The sequence below is a fragment of the Myxocyprinus asiaticus genome, chromosome 32 (assembly GCF_019703515.2).
Source record: "Myxocyprinus asiaticus isolate MX2 ecotype Aquarium Trade chromosome 32, UBuf_Myxa_2, whole genome shotgun sequence".
NCBI classification, from domain to species: domain Eukaryota; kingdom Metazoa; phylum Chordata; class Actinopteri; order Cypriniformes; family Catostomidae; genus Myxocyprinus; species Myxocyprinus asiaticus.
The window spans coordinates 42,811,975-42,834,563 of NC_059375.1; the positions used below are offsets into that span (position 1 = coordinate 42,811,975).

Here is a 22,589-nt window from a genome sequence, read left to right on the forward strand (position 1 = left end):
GATCTAAACAATTTAGTATGAAAAATAGAAGAAATCAGGAAGGGGGGCAGATACTTTTTCACAGCACTGTACTTTCCTTCGCACATGCTAATGAGAGGATGTCAACAGCTGTTCAGGCATCACAGTCAAATGAGGAACTACACACAGAAATAAATTAATGATTAAAGAAATATAGAAATATTTAATTAAAAATCAACTTTCAATTTTGCATTTCCCCAACCATTTACTTACACTTTTATTATATGATTTTTGCAGTGATGGGTGCATTTATTTATTAATGAACTTTATTTATTTCTATATCTCCTTGCACATTTAATTATTTATGTTTTTATGCACAAATATGTGATTTATGTATTATTTTTGCAGGTTTCATCCTCCATACTTTTCATCTGTTACAATGTTGTGAGTCGTCAAAGAATATATTATGATCGTTTCTACCACTCAGAATAATATGTTTGTGTATTTAGGGAAATATGACATGAGCAATAACAGTGAAATCACAACAGAATAAAACAATGTGACATTTACTTATATATTGTGTGCAAAGTCTATGTACCTGTGTTTTGTGAAAGATGTTTTAATAGCTAATCTACTGAAGGCCCTGAAATGTTTTGGAAATTTAAGCCACACTAAAAAATGTCAATATACCTGTGGAATATAAAAATGTGTGTTTTATGCTTATAAACACAAATAAACTACTAAGACAGCATTGCTTACTGCTCTTATCTTTATTACTTTAAACTTGTGCGATAAAAACGTAACCTCTCATGCATAACAAAACAAATTACGATTTAAATCCCAACATGCATTATTGCCCAAGAAGGACGTTTTTATATGACATTTTCACAGTGGATCTTTTTTATAAGAATAGTTCATTCAAAAATATCAAGTCAATCATTATTTACTCACCCTCATGTCAATGCAAACCTGTTATTTTTCCATGCAAAACAAAAGGAAAATTGGGAAACGCATTTCTGAAATAAAGCCATCGCTGAATGGAAAAGTTCTTCAACAATTCTCCTTTGTGCTAACAGTATATGGGTTTGGAACAACATGAGGGTGAGTACATTATTTTCATTTGTGTGTGACCTTTTCCCTTTAACCCAAAAGTGAGTTAATTTCACATTATGGAGCTTTTGGCTCTTTCGAACACTCAGTAGTCTGTAAATCTTCAGCAACAGTTTCAGCGTATGAAATGACTCGACTTGTTCTCTCAACTCTCTACTTGAGTTCTCCGCAGTTGGTGATGCTGATTCTCTTGGCGGTTCTACCAGATCGAGAACCCAAAGCTTCAACCTTCCTCACCACATCCAACCCTTCTTTAATGCTGCCGAACACCACGTGCCGTCCATCCAACCTGAAAAACAACAACACAAACGGTCAATATCAGATTCTTCTATTCTCAACATCTCTCAAATGCACACAAAACAAGAATGTGTTAATGTACCACTCCGTTTTAACAGTGCATATGAAGAACTGGGATCCGTTTGTGTTGGGTCCAGCGTTAGCCATAGAGAGAATACCTTCAAATAAACACAAAAACAAAAACATAATAATACCCATCAAGGCTGCATGATGAATTGAAATAAGACTGAAATCACCATTTTTCCATGGTATGTTTGACATTTTTGTGGAGTTGCTCAAATGGTTTTTTTTCCTGAAATTTTTTTCTCAAGATGCAAAAAAATTTTTTGTTGCTTTTTTTGTAGGACATAGGCTCAGGAAGGCACTTGGACACCTAAAATAAAATTCAAGTCAAATATTTTTTTCCACCTTGCGGTTCAGGGCTTCCATACTATTAAACGGCATTGTCAGACTCTCATTTAACAGTTGTTATAGCACCATCTAGTGGCGGTCATAAGTTCCTACAGAGAACTGATGAATGAACTCACATTCAACATGACAAGGACGAATGAAAACTTTCACAGCAGCATCAACTGAGCCAAAGCAAATACACATTAAGAGTGAACAGGTGTGCTTCACCTGGTCCTGTGTGTTTCAGTCTAAAGTTCTCGTCAGGAAATCTCGCTCCATAGATGGATTTTCCTCCAGTTCCGTTGTGGTTTGTAAAATCTCCTCCCTGCACATCAATAATGCTTTTAATAACTCATATTAATTTCATCAGTACCAGGAATTTAAGGGTTATTACCCTTAAAGAAAATGTAAAAATACTGTTGTGCTTTCTCACACACAAAGGTCAATTATAAATGGTTTTCATTTATTAAAATGACACATTTTTTGTGCATATGGGCAATATATACTATATAAATGTAACAAATAAACTTAATGTCATAAATACAAAACATAACTGAAATATTTGCAGGCATAAACGACACTACTTGAAATGTCAGGAGTTTCTTTAAACTATTAGTCAGTCGTATTATTTGATCAACACCCGTGTAATTCTGCAGAAAGAGTTTCAACCCATTGCCAAACCTAGATCTTAATCTCAGCATTATTAAAAAGATTATAAATGCAAGTCTAATCATGCTCCTGTACAGAAATGATCAGATGGTGTTACCTGACACATGAACTGTGGAATCACTCTGTGGAAGATGGAGCCTTTGTATCCAAATCCATGTTCACCTGTGCAAAGCGCTCTGAAATTCTCTACAGAAAAACAAAGATTAAATATTACACCTGTATGACAGAAATTATGAGTGTGTACTGTCCTCAAGTGCTCTTACCTGCTGTTTTGGGCACAACATCTGCATTCAGCTGAAGTTCAGAAAGAGAATGAAGGTGATAAACTCATGAAAACTCTTTAAATAACTACAATGCAAATAATTACACATAAAAACCAACATGCAAATAATTTAACTCAAACTTAAATCATTTTTCAAACTTTTTATAAACAATATTTAAAATGTTTCAGAAACACTTTATGCACTAAAGTCTTATAAATGTAAGTATTTTGGGCTCATTCAAACAGCTATAGTCATTATTTACAGGTCATTAGTTTACTACTACGGAAAAGGCTGATATAATGAATATTAATTAGTCCGTGTTGCCTTTGGTAGAGCGTCTAATCACAGAGCCTAATTAATATTCATTAGCCCCAGTAGGATTCGTTCATTCGCCAGCTGTCTAGCGTCTAGCGTATAAATCAGCCAATCAGATAAACCACATAGGCGAACGTCATTAATATTCATGAGCCAAACCTTCAGCGTAGTAGGATTCATCAAGTGGCTCACACTCACCTCGAAGGTGACCCTGCCGAGCGGCTCGTTATCCGCCGCGATGTCGAAGAACACCACCGGGTTGGTGTTGGCTTGAGCTCCGGTGGCGTACATGCGCGCCGCGGTAAACGCCAGCGAACATAATTTGACCCGGTTACTGATGATTAACATGTTTGTTCCGGTTACCGACTACAACAGCTGCCGCGCGCGCAACTGAACAGACTCACAGGAAGAGCTGAACGCGCACACGGAAGCGTTTCAGAATGTGTGTCAGTCACATGTTCATTTTTGAACACTCGTGAAAACTGAAAACAAATGTGTAACTGACATGTCATTTTGACAATAGCTGTGAATATCAAAAAATAAATTATTTATTTAAATAAATAAATACAATTAAGAATAATATATAAATCTAAAAATAATGACCAGCAAAAACAACCATGGTGAATTAATAAATGTAATAATAATAATAATAATAATAATAATATTAATAATAATAAACGTTTTGTTAAGTCTGTGAATCCTATGAATAGTAGTAAAATTAAATTAAATAAAAAATACATTATTAATTACAAATGGGCAAATCTCACAAAAAACTTTTGTGATTCTCATGAAAAAAAAAAAAAAAAAAAAAAAAAATATATATATATATATATATATATATATATATATATATATATATATATATATATATATATATATATGCTTCATTTTTACTGTAATTTTTTGTTTAATATTTTTCAGTTTATTTTGGGGTGAAATATGACCTGGACACGTTCTTGACAGGTTTCGTGAGATTCACCCACATACAATCATTCTCTGTCATTCCATGCAGACTTCAAGTTTCTTAAACTTCCCACGTTAGCAAATTACTTTCTTTAAAAGATCATGAACTCACTCACTAGATTAGTAATTGATCTTACAAAATAAATATGTCAAAAGGGTGTTTAGCGGGTGATTAGAGACAAATTTGACTTAAGTTTGGTCTGTACAGAATGAGCATTGATTATGTAAGAAAAAACCCCACAATGAAATACTTTATTTCATGTTTGCACAGTGTCATAACAACAGCCATGACTTATAAGTCGACCTATACAATTAACTTAATGAAGAGAAGATCTCAAGTTATCTCGTTCATTGTTTGTAGTGATTTTAGTGATAAAAATGGTTTAGAATCAGATTAAAATGATTCTTCTTTTTCATAAAAAAGGGAAGACTTCTGTCACATATTCAAAGTCATTTATAAAATTATTTGCATGTGTATAGCTTTTTTTATTTATTTATTTGCTACATAGTGTAACATTTTATTTTTAGCCATAGGATGTTGCATGGAAGTACAAATTATTTACCAGAACAAAACATGGACCAAAAATTCTGGACCAATTAAAGCTTATACAAAAGCTCCCTTAAAGATTTATTTCACACAATGCTATATTTACGTGTACAAATTGACAGTAACTCTCATATTAACATAAATCCTTTGATAGCTCTATACATTATTGGTTTTCTGAGATGAAATGTATATTTGGAGTGCTCAACCAAATGTATTGCTCAGTCTGTATGTGAAAGCATAGTGACACACACATGAAGATGTACACACAGAGACTATGTTCGGAACAGCATACTACCATACTACTCATTTTTTTGTTGTATCAAGTATGTATACTATGCACATTTACACAGAAATAATAATGTGAATAGCCATATTTATTTCCAAGGTGACAAATGGACAACAGTAGCACACTACTGTTTCAAAAGTTTCTCTGTACATACTGTTTCACATATAAAAAACAAAAAACAGTGTGCAATATACAGTATACACTGTGCAGTGTTCAGTACGCAGTATGCTATGATTGCATTCCGAACAGATGGTCTCTTTCATGCTCTCTCTCACACATAATGAATATTCATGGACATACAGTGGTGAAGAAAAATGGATGAAAAATCATAACGTGGAACCGTGCAAAATTATTCACAGATACATTTACATGAGATCAAAAAACACAACTGCATCAGATGTAGTGTACTAGACGTAAGACGAAAGCCTGCAACGTTTTGACAAACAGTTTGAGAACATATAGGTTAAGAAAAATGAAACTTCTGACATTATTTCTTCACCCTCATGTATTCCAAATTGTAGCGCTTATGGTACTATTTTCCATACAACATCAATTCATTGAGGTGTCTGTCAAGCTCCAAAAAGGACAAAAAAGCAAACAAAAAAACACCATAAATGTATCATAAAAGTAGTGATGGGAGAAACAAAGTTTTCCAAAACTTCGAATCAATTGATCCGCTTGCTTCGCAAAATGGTTCACTGTTTTGGAGCGCTCGAAACACCGCACGCTGAGGACATCTGCTGGTCACAGATGCATAAATGCAATCGGAAGACAGAAAAGTGGTAACTATGACAATGCTACATACATTTTTTTAATGCATATATTTTCATTTTTGAGAACATAATGAAAGGCATAACTATCAAATGAACCCTTTAAGCTCTGAAGGTGTTTTTAAAGATTTCCTGTTTCAGTGGCATACCCAAAATTAAAGGTGTTTGGTCTCATTGTACAGAAAACTTTTCAAATTGTTTTAATGATATAGATTATGACACATTCTGAGACACTCAGCCTAAGAAACTGCTGAAAAATCTTTCTTTCTGATTTTACATTACATTATATATCTCTGGGTGTAAATAAGGTAGCTCTGAAAAACTGCTTTTGTTTTGTTCCCAATCATGTTAACTGTAACTGAGAAAAATGTTGTGTTGATACGACAAAGCAATCAAAAGTTACAGCATTACAAAAATTATTTATCATAGTGTCCAAAAATGTCTCCAAACAAATAAAACATAATAACTGTACATAAGTAGTAATTACACATGCAAACACAACAATGACTAAAGATTTGCATAGCATGCAGACATGATTTTAGTAATGAGATTTCACAGAATGAGTTTCATTCTGTGTCATTTGAGTCATCATTGAGTCTGTGTCGTGTATTTGGCGCCATCTCCTGGTGGCCATATGTAACATTGTGCTTCATGTGGATTATCTAATGATCTATACATCTGATTACCTTGTGTGTGGGCTCATTTGAAAGATAATCGCCTCCTCTAAATAATGATATGTTATATTTTATGTTCCGTTTATGTTTTGTGAAGTTATAAATGAAAATGCGGCATAGAAGCAACACCAACATAATTGTCAAAGACATATACTTAGCTATTACTCACTATATTTTTATCTGTGAGTAAAACAAACAGGTTGGTTGTATTCTACTCTTTGAAAGCTTTCCAACAACATATGACACATGGCTATTTGATCAGTTTGAATTTTTTACCGATTACAATAATATATTTACAGTGCAATTTTTTAAAATAAATTATAAAAACGAAACACTTCTGATTTGTCTGCAAATTTCAAAGCACTTGTTCAGTTTTGGTCATAATGCATACATGCACTGGTAAGTAGAGCTTCTAAGCATTCAATCGATACCTATTTTGTGTTGGCCAAGACTGTAGTTATTAATATATTGACAATTTATTTTTCTCAGCGAGCCCAACCGAGCTTAAAGGGTTAAATTCAAACCAGCTATTTGAATTTGAAGTTATTGCTAAACTGACTTAAGATCAGTTTCAACCATATATTTGAAACAGATTCAGGAGTTCACTGTGGGGTCCACACTCCCTAGCATCAAATCGCGAAACATTTCGGATCGTTTTGAAACCATATGACAAAACGAAGCCTCGTTTTCTGAAATCACGCGACTTTGCCAGTTTGATACACACTCTGAAACACTGATTCACAACAAAAGATCTGTAAAGGTCTTCATGAGGCAGAGTTTCAAATGCTCCCATCACAACATTAATCAATATTTCAATCCTTTTTTTTACTATAAATCTCTATTTTCACTTTCACTTTCAGAATGTGAAAGTAAAAGTGAAGGTTTATAGTCAAAAAGGACTGTTTCTCACCCACACCTATCATATCGCTTCAGAAGACATGGATTAAACCACTGGAGTTATGGATATGATATGCTGTCTTTATGTGCTTTTTGGAGCTTCAAAGTTCTGGCCACCATTCACTTGCATTGTAAGGACTAAAATTCTTCATTTGAGTTCTGCAGAAGAAATAAAGTCATACACATCTATGATGCCATGAGGGTGAGTAAATGATGAGAGAATTTTCATTTTTGGGTGAACTGTCCCTTTAAGGACAAAACTGTACTGCAGGTTTTAGTGGAAAAAAAACAACAACAACAAAATATAAACAACCCAAAACTGAGACTTCAGCTGAAACAATAACATGGAGTTGCACGAAGTATCATAGCGGACGTTTGTTTGTCTGTGTTTCAGAACAAAATCCACACACGCAACCACACATTTACTAGTTTTAAACAATTTGTGGTAAAAAAACAAAAACAGACATAATTTTGCTGCAGAAGTTCATTTGAGCAGTGCGGCCTGGACGGCGTCTCCCCACGCTGGTTTAGAAATCTCTCGTCTGTACAGGAAGAAGATAATGGTAAGTGCATTTGTCTTTGTCAAGTATAAAGGAGCTGCTAATGGACAGTTTGACCTCAGGGTCAACAGCCTTTCTCAGTTATTCTCAAAGAGAGACAGCAGATCGTCGTTGGCGCTGCTGGGAAGATCTGGAGGATCAAGATACGACAGAAGATCATCTGGATTCATCAGGTCAGGCAGCAGCTGCGGAGGAGAAACACCAATGAAATAATCAACTGAAGAATAGACAACAACATTGCTGATACTTGGAACAAAGAAAGTCATACTGGTTTGGAACAACATGAGGGTGAGTAAATGATGACAGTATTTTTTATTTCGATATCAACTCACATCTAAAGAGGCCTCGGGAATGTCCGAGCTACACTCCAGGCTGGCCGAGGGGTTAAAGGTCATTTCTGGGTGCATGTGGCCGCTGGGGGCAGAGTCCTGCCGGCTAGGCGGCGGTCTGCAGGGGAGGGGCGGGCCGCTGTGATGCTGCAGGGGATTGTGGCATTGATCTGGGTTGACTGGATGAGGCATCTGTGAAGAAGAGAAAACAAAAGCCGTGTCTTAAATGACGCACTATGCACTGTGCGCTTACACTATACACTAAGCCATTTAGTGTATGAATTTTTAAAGTGTAGCATTGTCCCAAATGGATCACTAATGGCTTTTTATTACACAGAAGCACTCTGCGTTTAACAGCTGACGGAAGTGACGTTTCAGTGCCTGATTTCATCCAAAGTATGTAAAATAATAGATAGGAATTTATAACCCCATCTATAAAAAACAGTATAGATTAAAAAAAATATATATATATTTTTAAATTACATTTTCTGAATAAAATTTTTTTCTCTCATCCAAAACGTACTACTAGGGTATTCTGGGCGGTTGCCAGGGTGTTCTGAGTAGTGTTTAGTGCATTGCTGTGTGACGTCTAGGGCATCTCTAGGAACTCTCTGGCCCTGTATACACTGGGTATTATTAAGATGCGCTTTGGGTGATCTGATCACAAATGGATAACTGAGACATCCCCGTTTGCACCTGGCCACTTAAATGCATCACTAGTGTTTGGATATCGAGGAGAGGGTCTCTTTTCATGATGACATACATCAATCATTACATCAGTGTATAACTGCATGATGACAGAAAAAAAAGTGTACCATTTGCATTTAATCTAAGCGCAAACATGACATTTAGAGCAGAAGTTTTGGTTATTTTAGCGGTGTACCTGTATTAACTGAACTTCAGATGTGTGTGCTTCTCATCTGTGTCACTGCATGTTGATATTAGACACACTGAAGAAAATCCGTGAAGTTCTTTTGCATGTATATGCATTTGATTTTTTAATGTTTAAACACTTGTTTAACCCTCCTAGGCCATTTTTGACTATTTTATTGTTAAAGAATGTATAACATTTCTTCTTCCCTGAAGTAATAGCAATAAAATGATGCACTGCTTTTGGGATTTCATGCTATTTAATTAGGGCTGTCAATTAATGCGTTAATTTAGTGTGATTAATTATATAACAAATAACGCGTTAAAAAAATGTACGCAATTAATCAAGCCCCTGGCGTGTACGCAAATTCCGTAAAAGTACGGATTTTAATAAATAAAACAAACAATATATTGAGTTTTTAAGCCACTTTCTGTGTTGTCTAATCAATGCTTTATTCATCTGCTACAATAATGCAATTTATTTCATACAGAATTTCAATCCGTATTACTGTATATGTTATTATAGGCCCTACATATTATATTTATAAATATTTGAATTATTATGCATTATTTATATTAATTATCTTTATTTGGGGGCCTTTCTCAGCAATAATGATAATGATAATTACGATTAATTAATCGGCATGTCATGTAATTAATTCGATTAAAATTTCTAACCGATTGACAGCCCTAATTTAGATCTTATTTACCTGTAAATGTATAATTTACATAATTCATTAGCATATGCAAATAAGCACATTAATGTTAACCACTTTAGTAAAAACATACTTTAAGAAGTTGAAACATTAAAAAGATATGAGAATGTATTGGGGCAAATTGCTGATATTTGGTGGAAATAAGAACAATTACATGACTTTAAAATCATGTCATAACAATAATAACCAGCAGATAGATGCAGAAACTGTGTGGTCTGATTGCCTATTGTAACTTAATTTTAGATTTTTTTATTTGGATTTATACTTAGACAAATCTTTAAACTATTATTTGTCAAAATTTAGAATTTTTAAAAATTGTTTTGAAGTGTTTGTTTTTGCAATAATGCGACATTACTGTTTGCTTACGATCAAACCTGACCATGGTGTTACAAAGAGAAGACAGAATAAGCATTTTGTTACCAACAATTTATCTTAAATATCAAAATTCAGACTCAGACTTTGTATTTTATTCTTTGATCTCTGTGTGTGTATGTGTGTGTGTTCTGCATTGTGGCTGATTTACTGATTTTATTTGACAAATTTAAAAAATGTGCTCTGTGTTATAGTCTCACCAGTTCATTTGTGTGTGTGTGTATATGTTTTGCATTCAGGATGTTTTATAGTCCCACCTCTTCATTTCTTTGAATTTAAGTCTAGCATTGTAGCTGATTTATTGATTTTATTTGAAAAATCTAAAAAGAAAAACTCTGTTTTAAGGTCTGTCCCATTCATTATCTGTGGTCGGTCAATTTTGACCGTGAACAGCAAAGGTGACGCTTTTTTCGGCTACTTAGACTTAACAAATAAAGTCCAACTTTTTTTTGTATGTTCAGATTGCAAGTCTTGGAAAAGTCACAAATTCTTGTACAACTCAGATTGAGGAAACCATTTTTATTACAAAAACAAAACTGAAATCGGTCAGTGCCTATGTGTTAAGCACATCGGTTGATTGACAGGTGAGTAGGCATTGCCTCGCTGCTGTTTGAACAGACAGGGTTTACATTAGGAGCCCAATGTCATCACATGTGTTTTGTGGTCCATGCAGTGGACAAACCTCAAAGCGTTTTGATCCCGCTTACAGGTGTCTTTAGTGTTGTCCCAAATCAAACGAATCACCCACACACATCTTAACACCATGTATAAACGGGCACCTGACTCACCATGTTATGTAGCGTGTGTGCCAGCATGCTCTCAGAGGTGGGCAGGTCTGTCGGTGGGTGGGAGAGCGGGTTACCCTGCATGAACTCATTTACTGATGATGCTGCAGGGTTGCCATGGGGATAGTCACCAAAGTTACTGTGGCTTGGGTAACTGTTGCCTGGGATACCAATCACAGATGTTACATTAGATATAAATGTAACTTATACACACACACACACACACACACACACACACACACACACGTATAAATATACATAACAGATAATAAATGAACTGTATGCATTTTATAAACAACATGCATACACATACTGTTTAGCACTGTGCAAATAACAATATATATTTATATAAGCCAAATTTGAGCAGTTATACAAGACATTTGGCGTGCAACATGCAAATTGATAGGTGTTAAAACTACATGTAAATTTTTCGATGTGTAAGTTCTCAATCTCAATTTAATGTTAATCCATTGGTTATTTGACTTCCTGGAGTGTAAGCATTGTTCCGTTTGAGCTGCTTTATACAGTGCATTCAGAAAGTATTCAGACCCTTTGCTATGGCACTTGAAATTAATCTCATGTGCATCCCATTTCTCTGGATAATCTTTGAGATGTTTCTACACTTTGATTGGAGTCCACCTTTGGCAAATTCAGTTGATTGGACATAATTTGGAAAGGCACACACTATCACAGCTGAAAATGCATATCAGAGCAAAAATCAAGCTGTGAGGTCAAAGGAACTGCCTGCAGAGCTCAGAGACAGGATTGTGTGGAAGCACAGATCTGGGGAAGGCTACAAAAAATTTGGCTGCATTGAAGCTTCCCAAGAGCACAGTGGCCTCCATAATTCTTAAATGGAAGAAGTTTGGAACAACCAGGACTCTACCTAGAGCTGGCCGCCCGGCCAAACTGAGCAATCGGGGGAGAAGGGCCTTGGTAAGAGAGGTGACCAAGAACCCGATGGTCACTCTGGTTGAGCTCCAGAGATCATGTGTGGAGATGGGAGAAACTTGCAGAAGTACAACCATCACTGCAACACTCCACCGATCTGGGCTTTATGGCAGAGTGGCCAGACGGAAGCCTCTCCTCAGTGCAAGACACATAAAAAAGCTCCTAAAGGACTCTCAGACTGTGAGAAACAAGATTCTCTGGTCTGATGAAATGAAGATCGAACTGTCTGGCCTCAATTCCAAGCGTCATGTCTGGAGGAAACCAGGCACCACTCATCACCTGTGCAATACCATCCTAACGGTGAAGCATGGTGGTGGTAGCATCATACTGTGGGCGTGTTTTTCAGCGGTAGGGACTGGGGGACTGGTCAGGGTTGAAGGAAAGCTGAACACAGCAAAATGCAGAGATATCCTTAATGAAAACCTGGTCCAGAGCGCTCAGGACCTCAGACTGGGCTGAAGGTTCACCTTCCAACAGGACAATGACCCTAAGCACACAGCCAAGACAACGCAAGAATGGCTTAGGGACAACTCTGTGAATGTCCTTGAGTGGCCCAGCCAGAGCCCGGACTTGAACAAAATCGAACATCTTTGGAGAGACCTGAAAATGGCTGTCCACCGAGGGTCCCCAACCAACCTGACAGAGCTTGAGAGGATCTGCAGAGAAGAATGGCAGAAAATCCCCAAATCCAGGTGTGCAAAGCTTGGCCTGCTGTAATCGCTGCCAAAGGTGCTTCAACTAAGTTCTGAGTTAAGGGTCTGAATACTTATGTCAATGTGATATTTCAGTTTTTTCTTTTTAATAAATTTGCAAAGTTATCAAAAATCTGGTTTTTGCTTTGTCATTATGGGGTATGGAGTGTAGATTGATGTGAAAAACATATATAATTAAAGCATTTTAGCTGCAACATAACAAAATGTGAAAAAAATTAAGGGGTCTAAATACTTTCTGAATGCACTGTATGTCAAACAGCTACATAGCATTAGTGGTCAATACCTGTGCTGTTGTTCTGATGGTTTGGGTTCTGGTTGCGGTACGGAGAGGCTCCAGGTCCCAGCTGAGCAATCATGTCCAAGACATTGGGCAGAATCATCTGACTGGGACTGGTGGTTCTGAAGCGCTTGGACGTCGGCCAGTCTGGATCCTCCTTTATGTGCAGCTCAGGTTTTACCGGCACGGGTCTCCAGCTGCAGGACGGGTCGATCGTCACCTCCTCAAACTCTGAACTGTAGGGACAGACAGGAAGTGGATTAAGTGGAAAATGCTAATAACAATTTCCTATTTGAGAAAAAGTTGTCTTTCTCAAAGAGGAGCATGTGACCTCAGAAAGCCAAATCCTCCATTGAGCTGCATTCAAATTTTGGGACCATTATTGTCGTACTCTGCAAAAAATCCTTTTCTTACTCTGTACTTTTGCTATGTTTTCCAGTAAATATCTAAACACCCTTAAATCAAGATCTATGGCCCGCACTTTATCTTGGGTGTCTTTAACTACTATTTACTAACATTAAAATCTATACAATACAATGTATTTATTGTGTAACTACATGTTGTTCTGTAAAATTCACATTTGCTGCTACAGAGGTTGTGGAACGGTAAGGGATAGGGGTTAGAGTAAGGTTAACAGTGTAACTACAGATGTAATTAAATGCATGTACTTTAAATGTAAGTACAATGCAAGAACACGTATGTACATAATAAGTACATTGTATCGAATGCTCAAGTACATAGTAGTTAAAGACGACTAATATAAAGTGGGTCCAGACCATTAGTATCAATAGTACAATAAGTACTATTGATACTAATGATATATTTTGCAGGTATAATCAAAATAAAAAATAGCCATCTCTATGTAATGTACGTAGTATATTTAATATACCATGAATACCATAAAACAAAGATTATTTTTAATAACAAATCAGCACAGAAAACAGCTGAAAATCATTTGGAATATTTTTATATTTGATTAACTGAAAAAAAATAAAAATGATAAAAATTAAAGCTGCAAGCAGCAATGTGGATTCCTCCTCAAAACTGCAAATTATGTAAAAATGGACATGGTAGAGACATGTACTTCACACATGTACACAACATTTCATTAATTTGTTATTAAACATTGCAAGAGTCTTCATATGAACTGGTGATTGAATCAAAGTATCGGTTTTATGACTAGCGGATTTGTAAAGCATTATTTTAGCATTAGCGATAAATAATAGTAAACTGTAATTCTGTCATCTTTTGACATATCAAGGTGAAATTTTGCACAGTACTTCAGAGTGATGTCATCTTGAAGCCTGTTAGGTTGGAAAAAACATTAGTCAAAATGGCATTAGAGTTTTTGGACATATGGATATTGAGACAATGTGGACATTTACATAAATGCACACCTTTCAGCCATTTTGGATTATATTCCTTTTTGCTAAATATCAAATTGAAAGACATGTATCCTACACATACATACCGAGTTTCAAGTCAATTGGAGCTATGGTTCAGGAGGAGTAGATTTTTGTAGGTTTGGACAAATTTGTATTGTACAGGAAAATCCATCATGGAGGACTTTATGGGTTCTAGAGGCTTTTTTGTTCCTCATGAGAAATGAGGCATATCTACCAAGTTTCAGAAATTTTTGACTTATGGGGTGGAAATGGCATCACTTTGAAAATGGACAAATTGGGTGTGGCCTGTAGCGCCACCTATAGGCTCACGTGAGCCATTTTTGGTGTGGTAGTTACTCGTGGCCTGTAGTAACAATGTGCCAAATTTCAAAACTTTTTACCAAGGAGATCTTGAGTTATTGGGCAATTTAGAGCTACAAGAATAATAATAATAAGAAGAAGAATACTAACAAAAATGTTTAGATATTTATACTGTAAAACAATACCGAATGCTGATTTTCAAACACTTTTTTTTTGCTACAAGTCAAAGTTTTTAATGTTGTGATTCATCTTGGAGATAATTGGTTTGGTTCATTTTAAATAGGAATAATACATCCAGAACCAAATCCGCTATAATGGTGAATTATCAGGACAGACTTACGTTTGTAGAGCATTCAGGATTCCCCACATGTACTGGTCCACCTCCAAACCTTCTAACAGAGCTGTTTTACTAAAAAACAGAAATAAAACATGATTTACACTGAAAAGAGAGCAGCTCTGTATAATTCTCAGACGGAAAGCCAGAATTGATTCTTACTTGCACACTGGACATCTCCATGTTCCTCGCTCACAGTTCAGCTCTAAATATGATTCCAGGTCAAAACACTGTAAGAGAAGGCGACGTCAGCACATTCTCAACGTTGATACAACATTTACACAACGGTATCATAACACTTGATATAAATGCTTGTTCCATGTAGAAGCTTTCTGTTCAAAAATACTAAAAGACTGACCTGAACATGTCTGCAGTCGTGGCCTCTCGCCGGCAGTTGAATGCGCCGGAACGTGATTGGACATTTTAAAGACACTCTGATGGCCGTTTGCTCCACCCCATCCTCGCCGCTCAGACAGGCCCCGCCCACCGAGACCGCCACACTGCTGAAGTTCCTCTTTACTGCAGAGAGAGACTTGTTGTGAGTACTGTTGTGGATGGTTTATTTTTGATCATTTCTGGTACCTTTGTTGACACAGTGTTCTGCTGTGAGGAGTCTCTTCTTCAGTAAACCCTGCAGGACGGATCGAACCGACGGCCGGTGAACCAGCTGAAGAACAAACAGGTGCGACTGCAGAGAGAACACAACCATCACGCAACCCTCACACAACATTCACTGGAGCGCAGAGGACAAGTAGAAATTTAGTAGATATTTATTTTTATTGACTTTCTTGATTTCTAGACAGTAAATAAAACAAGTAACATTTCCCTGAGAAGCAAAATGACATAAGAGAGCAGTTTTATATCCTAGGGGTTGATTTTTATTAAAACGAGCAGATTTCAACTTTTTTGTTTTTGTTATATGAAGATCACATTAAAACTGAGTTGGAAAGGGGTAGCTCAGTGGTAAAATACGCTGGCTACCACCCCTGGAGTTCGCTAGTTCGAATCCCAAGGCGTGCTGAGTGACTCCAGCCAGGACTCCTAGGCAACCGAATTGGCCCGGTTGCTAGGGAGGGTAGAGTCACATGGGGTAACCTCCTCGTGGTCGCCATAATGTGGTTCGTTCTCGGTGGGGCGCGTGGTGAGTTGAGCGTGGTTGCCGCGGTGGATGGCGTGAAGCCTCCACACGCGCTATGTCTCCATGGCAACGCGCTCAACAAGCCACATGATAAGATGCGTGGATTGAAGGTCTCAGACGCGGAGGCAACTGGGATTCGTCCTCCGCCACCCGGATTGAGGCGAATCACTATGCGACCACGAGGACTTAAAAGCACATTGGGAATTGGGCATTCCAAATTAGGAGAAAAAGGGGAAAAGCCCCCCCCCAAAAAAATCTGAGTTGGAAACTTTTCATCAGGTCTTTATCAATTATTTTTGGTACTTTTCAAATGTCTCTTATGTACAGATTTGACTGTTTTAGCCTTTAGACCTGGAATTTCAATATTAAACTATGAAAATACATATAAAAATACAAAATATTACGTTTAAAACAAAGAGTGAAATAAACAAACCATTTTAATATTTATTGTGTGAAAAATTATTTATATCAGTTGTGGCGTCATTTCCACCACACCAAAAATGTTGCCCCTAATAAAGTTTATTTCAAAAGTTAGTGTACTTGTTAACCAAGTGGACAAAAGTGTCAGTAAAGAGCATACTTGAGATGAAATATGAGACAAAACAAAGAGAAATCAAGAGAAATATCACTACTGGGCATCATTTCCAATCAAGCTGTAATTTTGCCAAATTATGCAAAAGGTGTGAAAATATGATTAAACCCTCCGTTAATTTTTTTCTTCATTGTTATCACAGATTTTACAATTTTTTACTGTTTGTTACTCATGTTTTCTATGAATACTTTGTTTATTGCTATGCATTACTGCTGTTCACTTTACTGATCTTAAATTTGATGTTTGCAAAAAAAATTGCAAGTTTACCATTGCAAAGTCTTATGTTGATACTAGGGCTGTCAATCAAAATTTTTAGTCGAATTAATTACATGGTGTGCCGATTAATTGATCGAATTATTGCATATATAAATATTTGCTGAGAATGCCTCTAAAATAACAATAATTTAATATATTATGATGAAATAATTATATTAAAAAAATTACAAATAATATATTATAAAAAAATATATATTCAGATAATTAAAATGCATTACATTATTGTGGCAGAGTTGTGACTGTTCACTGCTGTTTATAACTCTTATTGCTTTTTGTTTTATTGAATTTTTTATTTATTAACTCTACTGAGTTATTTAATTTTGATGTTTGATGTTTGAAATAAATAATCGATAACAGTAGCTTACTTTATGTCCTCTCGTTCTAACACCAGATTTGACTGTAAGCAACATGTAGCATTATTGCAAAAACTGACTCTTCAAAACAGGTGGTTAAACAAATGCTAAACTTTGACAAATAATATTCTTTCATGATTTTAAGTATAAAATTACATTTGTAACTTGTAAAAAATATCAAGAAATTAAGTTTGTTTCAACATTGGTTTACATCGACTAGGCACATCTTTATCGATGGCTCACTATAGCCACCTACTGGCCTTTAGTGTCATTTCACCACATGGCAGCAAATGCTCCAAAAGCCTGACACTTTTCGTAATTTGTCAGATTAATAACGTTTATGTTTTTTTCAGAAGTGAAACTAATATTAAATCTGTTTATTTTATATAAAAGTTTTATAATACCATACAATTTTAGATAGAATATATTTTTAAATTAATTTCCTTTAAAACAAACCAATTTAATATATGATAATCTATTTCAATTTTTAAAGCTATAGATTGTCATACATTCTGAGACTCTCCACCTAAGAAATTGGAGCCGAAAATGTATGTTTTTTTCTTATTATTATTTTTCATATTTTACATTATATATCTCTGGGTGTAAATAAGGTGGCTCAGAAAACCTGCTTTTGTTTTGTTCCCAGTCATGTCAACTGTAACTGAGAATTTTTTTTGTGTTGATACGACAAAGTATAGCATTGTTAAATCAAAAGTTATAGCATTACAAAAATAATTTATCATAGTGTCCAAAAGCCTCTCCAAACAAATAAAACATAATAATTGTACATAAGAACTAATTACACATGCAAACACAACAATGACTAAAGGTTTGCATAGCATGCAGACATGATTTTAGTAATGAGATTTCACAGAATGAGTTTCATTCTGTGTCATTTGAGTCATCATTGAGTCTGTGTCATGTATTTGGCGCCATCTCCTGGTGGCCATATGTAACATTGTGCTTCATGAGGATTATCTAATGATCTATGCATCTGATTACCTTGTGTGTGGGCTCCTTTGAAAGATAATCACCTCCTCTAAATAATGGTATGTTATGTTCTGTTAATTTTTCATGAAGCAAATAAGCAAAAACTTGGGACATAAGCAACACCAACATAATTGTCAAAGACATATACTTCGCTATTACTGATTTGTCTGCCAATTTCAAAGCATTTGTTCAGTTTTGGTCATAATGCTTGCATGCATTGTAAAGTAGAGCTTCTAAGATTTCAAACGATACCTATTTTGTGTTGATCAAGACTTAATTAATATTTTGACGATTATTTATTTTTCTCATGGGCCCACCCGAGCTTAAAGGGTGAAACACAGAATTTGAGATGTGCTGGAAATGACACTGAGGTGGGAATATTCATGACATAAATCTCCTGTGATGCATGAACATAAACTGTTGGACATTGTTAGTAGAATAATTAAATATACTACTGACGTATTAAGTGTGAAAAAAATTTATTGAGACTTTACTTTGTAGAAGTCCACAGTACAAAAAGTGCCCGAAGTTGAAGTAACACCCAAGATAGTCAGTCGTTTTATCCCAGAGAAATCGAACAAAATTTAGGGAGGTTTATGCTTAAAACAAGAAAAAACTATTGCGGTAAGACAAATAATCTTGTTTCGCATCTTGCCAAATAGTCCCCCCCTCCAGTTTTAAGTAAACCTCACTAAACTTTGTTTACTGTTTTTGAAAACAAGACTTAATATCTTATGTCAAAACAATTTACAGCGTGAAGAGAATTGTTTTACATACGTGTGTGTTTATACTCACACAACAGCATGCCGTCACGGTAATCTGGATGGTGTTGCGTCCGGGTTGACACACGTGTTTAAGATGCAGGGGTTTATGTGAAGTCTTTTCACCGCGTTCGATGGTTAGAGGTGTAGCATTGACGCTGACCTGCACCGACGCCGGCCAGTTAGTGTACATCTGTCTGTCCTCATGATGATAACACTTAAACTGCAGCTCCAGATCAGACCTGAAACAATTTGCCATGTTAAGAATCGCACAGAATTCAACTGATGTGCGGTTGGAAGTGTGTGTATATTGGTTATTTTACAACCGCTTCAAATTCAGTGTTATTATCGTTAACGGAAACTAAAACAAAAACTCAATAGAAACATTTTCGTTAACATAAATGAAAGTAAAAACTGACATGATACTAAATATAAAATAAAAATGACCTCAAATGAATTTTAGCTTTAGATAAACAATGTTTTATAGAATTTGAAACATTTACAATCCACATTAATTTAACATAATAATGCCACCTGAGAAAATGAATGACATTACACAGTTAAATACCTGTAAACGGCAGCCATAAAATACTAAAACTTAAAGTAAAACTAACAAAACTGCTAGAAGAAAACAAATTAATTAATTAGCCCTTAAATAATTATTTTGCCAAGTAATATTAATGAATTAATTAAAAATTTACACTTGCCAAGCAATGTAGCAACTTGCTAATTCAGTATTTTATAACAGCTTGCAATCAGAATTTAGAGTTTTAAAAATGGCAATTTTTTTTTTCTATTTGTTGTCTTTTAATTGCACCTTCATCTGTTGTTGTTACAGAAAGACATCTTTCCATTGTGAAAATGTAATTTTTTTTAAAATATGCATCCTCTTAATTATTATTTTTTTTTTTTAAAGAACATTGTACGGACAATTATACATTATCTTTTAAAAAACATTAACATAAAAAAGCAAAGATTTGCTCTATAAAAATATGTTTAAAATAAGTATAAAAATATGTGAAAGAAAAATGACGACAACAACTAAAATGCATAAGTGGTTAGTGTGACGTGTGGTTTATGGGTAAAAGCTAAACTGTAAACAAAAGAGATATAAAGGGTTTATGACAGGTTCATTAAAGGTTTTCATATCTCAACAACAGCTTTAGTTTTACTTCTCAAACTGAATACTATATAGTGGAGGGATGTTCTTTCATTTCTTTCCAATTTTTCAGATTACACTTTTTAGATACGGTATATATATGTGCCATTTAGGTCTACAAAAAAATAACAATTTCATAAATTATCCCCAAATCCATTACAGAAAATTCATGTACAGATTACCCACATTTTTTTATTTTGGGATTGTGAATTCTTACAATACAGTATAGTTTCTCTATAAGCACTAGGGAGATAGATCAGTACAATTTATCATGACGGACCAGGTCAAATATGTTTTATGCATAAATTTGTACTACTTTTTTACGTCTTTTGCTTGTTTAATTTTTACATAATGTGGGAATTATTATTATTTGTTTTGAATAATCTTATCTTTTGGTTTGCATCCATCAAGTTCCATATTAAAAGAGAAAATAATGAAATGAGATGCAGTCCCTTTCATTTATTTATAATTAGGGCTGTCAATCGATTACATTTTTTTAATTAAATTAATTACATGGTATGCCGATTAATCGAATTAATCACAATTAATCGCATATCTAAATAGTTGCGGTGAAAGCCCCACAAATAACAATAATTAAAAAATAATGGAAAATAATTATAAATAGTTGTATTTAAATTAGGGCTGTCGATTTAATGCGTACATTCAGTGCAATTAATTATATAAAAATAAGGTGCTAAAAATGTATGCAATTAATCATGTCCTCAGCCCGTAATTCACGCTTGAAGTACCACTTTTTGTCTCCAGGGGGCAGTAAGCGACACTCCAGCTGTATCAGCAACACGAAGCTTATACAGAGAACAACCAACCAGTGATGGGAAGATCAGATCATTTTACTGACTTGAATCTTTGAGTCTCGTTCAGCAAAATTAACAAATCTTTATTCAAGTCATTTCGTTCATTTCGTTCATTTGAGCAGAATTATATTAAAATGTTACATTTTCAATAGCCAAATCCCCCCCAACACGTCTACTTACGCAAACTTTGATTATAGTCCCAATAAGGAAAAATTGATAATGCAGCCAAGGACAAATTATGAGAAACAGAAAGATTAGTTCACCTCTGGAATCTTCTTGTCCGAGTCATTCGTTATTTATCACATGACAGTCGTATGTGCATAGCGTATACGGCTGTTCCGTGACAAAAGAATGAACGACTCGGTCCAGAAGACTCGAGAGTTGAACTAATCAATATCTGTTTCCTGTGTGAGCAATGCATAGCGTATACGGCTGTCATGTGACAAAAGAACGAACGACTCGGACCAGATGACTGGCGGTTTTCACGTAACAAACTAACGGAGATTGCACAATGCACATGAGCGGCCAACACAAAATGAACGTATCACTCTCTGAGACTACTCGTTCTTCTGAGTCACATAAAAGATTCGTTCAAAATGAACGAATCGTTCACGAACGACCCATCGCTAAAACCAACACTTCAGCAGACATCACGACATGAGGACGCATTCTTGCGTTCAAACACAGCTTGATGGAGCGCAATTCCGAATCTCAAGACGTGTTTTTCTAAGTATTAAACTACGTTTAACTTGACACAGCGACCTAAAAACGGTACTTTATGACGCGACGCAACCGAAGTGAGATGCTCCAAAAGCGTCCGTCTGACGCAGGTGTGCATTGGCGCGTCCACAGACAAGCCCTCCTAATAAATCTCGGACTGACTGACGAATTCAATTGCAAAATGGATTGCTGAAGTTGCGCTGACTGCCCCCTGAAGAAAACAGGTGGTACTTCAAGCTTGAATTGCTCAGGAATCTTTCTTATTACAGGGACAATTTTTATATAATTTATCGCACTGAATTAATGTGTTAAATCGACAGCCCTATTAATAATATTAAGTATTTGCTGGATTATCCAAAAATAGGCATTACTACAAGGTTATTTAATATACTGTGTAAAAAAAAAAGCTTTCTTTAAATCAGCAAAAATACCTACAGTATATACTGTAATGGTTAGGGTTAGGGGATATATAATGTCATATATTCACACTACTGTAACAAAATAATGTATGAGATGTAGTCTCACCTCCACATGAGTGTCTGGTATACGGTGGGTCTCAAGTGGAAGACATGATTACTGACAGCCAGATTGTGCTCAAGTCTGAACGGTTCCAGAACCGCACCATCCCGAACAGGGAACGTCAGGCGCAACTCCTCGTTAGAGTTACCTAGAAAACAAGACAACGGTCCTGAAATTATAAGATGGTACATATTGTTAATTTATTATCATGATCTGAGTTAAAATTAAACTTCAAACCTGTACACCCATCAAAACAAAACTATTTATATCACATAAATGTCATATTTTGCATTCAAAATGGTAAATTATGACTAAAAGCGTTGAGTTGCAGCTCGTACCTGGAGGTGGAGGCAGCGCATTGATGTTGGGTTTAATATCAGGAGGAAACTGCGGCTTCACATCCTGGTTTGGTGACATATACGGAGGTATATTCCTTCCTGGAGTCACAGGGGGCGTTTGATTGCCCGGCAAGGGAGAGTGGGGGTAATCGCCCATCGACCGCGGAGGCTACAAA

General features: G+C 35.7%; 2 protein-coding genes across 3 annotated transcripts in view; both read right to left on the reverse strand.

Annotated features, from left to right (window-relative positions):
• Positions 1–709: 709 nt before the first annotated feature.
• On the reverse strand, positions 710–3,429 carry LOC127423562 (peptidyl-prolyl cis-trans isomerase A-like). Its single transcript, XM_051667987.1, has 6 exons — positions 3,201–3,429; positions 2,688–2,718; positions 2,522–2,610; positions 1,984–2,080; positions 1,448–1,523; positions 710–1,357 (listed from the first exon to the last, which is right to left on the reverse strand). The coding sequence occupies exons 1-6, from the start codon at positions 3,348–3,350 to the stop codon at positions 1,222–1,224; spliced, it is 579 nt and encodes a 192-aa protein (XP_051523947.1). The 5' UTR covers positions 3,351–3,429; the 3' UTR covers positions 710–1,221.
• Positions 3,430–4,557: 1,128 nt separating this feature from the next.
• LOC127423507 (zinc finger MIZ domain-containing protein 1-like) overlaps positions 4,558–22,589 on the reverse strand; it is a 62,700-nt gene continuing 44,668 nt past the window's right edge. For both annotated transcript variants that reach the window (XM_051667876.1, XM_051667875.1), the window contains 11 exons: positions 22,414–22,582; positions 22,082–22,223; positions 18,897–19,104; positions 15,335–15,440; positions 15,111–15,271; positions 14,915–14,982; positions 14,759–14,827; positions 12,719–12,948; positions 10,775–10,932; positions 8,032–8,220; positions 4,558–7,884 (listed from right to left, as the gene is read on the reverse strand). In XM_051667876.1, coding sequence (XP_051523836.1) covers positions 7,777–7,884; positions 8,032–8,220; positions 10,775–10,932; positions 12,719–12,948; positions 14,759–14,827; positions 14,915–14,982; positions 15,111–15,271; positions 15,335–15,440; positions 18,897–19,104; positions 22,082–22,223; positions 22,414–22,582 — 1,608 coding nt within the window. In that variant the 3' untranslated portion in view covers positions 4,558–7,776. The remainder of the gene's footprint in view (positions 7,885–8,031; positions 8,221–10,774; positions 10,933–12,718; positions 12,949–14,758; positions 14,828–14,914; positions 14,983–15,110; positions 15,272–15,334; positions 15,441–18,896; positions 19,105–22,081; positions 22,224–22,413; positions 22,583–22,589) is intronic.

Bases quoted from the DNA above. Each gene is read 5' to 3' on its own strand.
- LOC127423562 (XM_051667987.1), bottom strand. From the start codon at position 3,350: ATGTTAATCATCAGTAACCGGGTCAAATTATGTTCGCTGGCGTTTACC. The intron at 2,081-2,521 runs GTAACACCATCT...ATTGATGTGCAG, and splicing joins TTCCACAGTTCATGTGTCAG to GGAGGAGATTTTACAAACCA. The intron at 1,524-1,983 runs GTGAAGCACACC...GTTTATTTGAAG, and splicing joins ACTGAAACACACAGGACCAG to GTATTCTCTCTATGGCTAAC.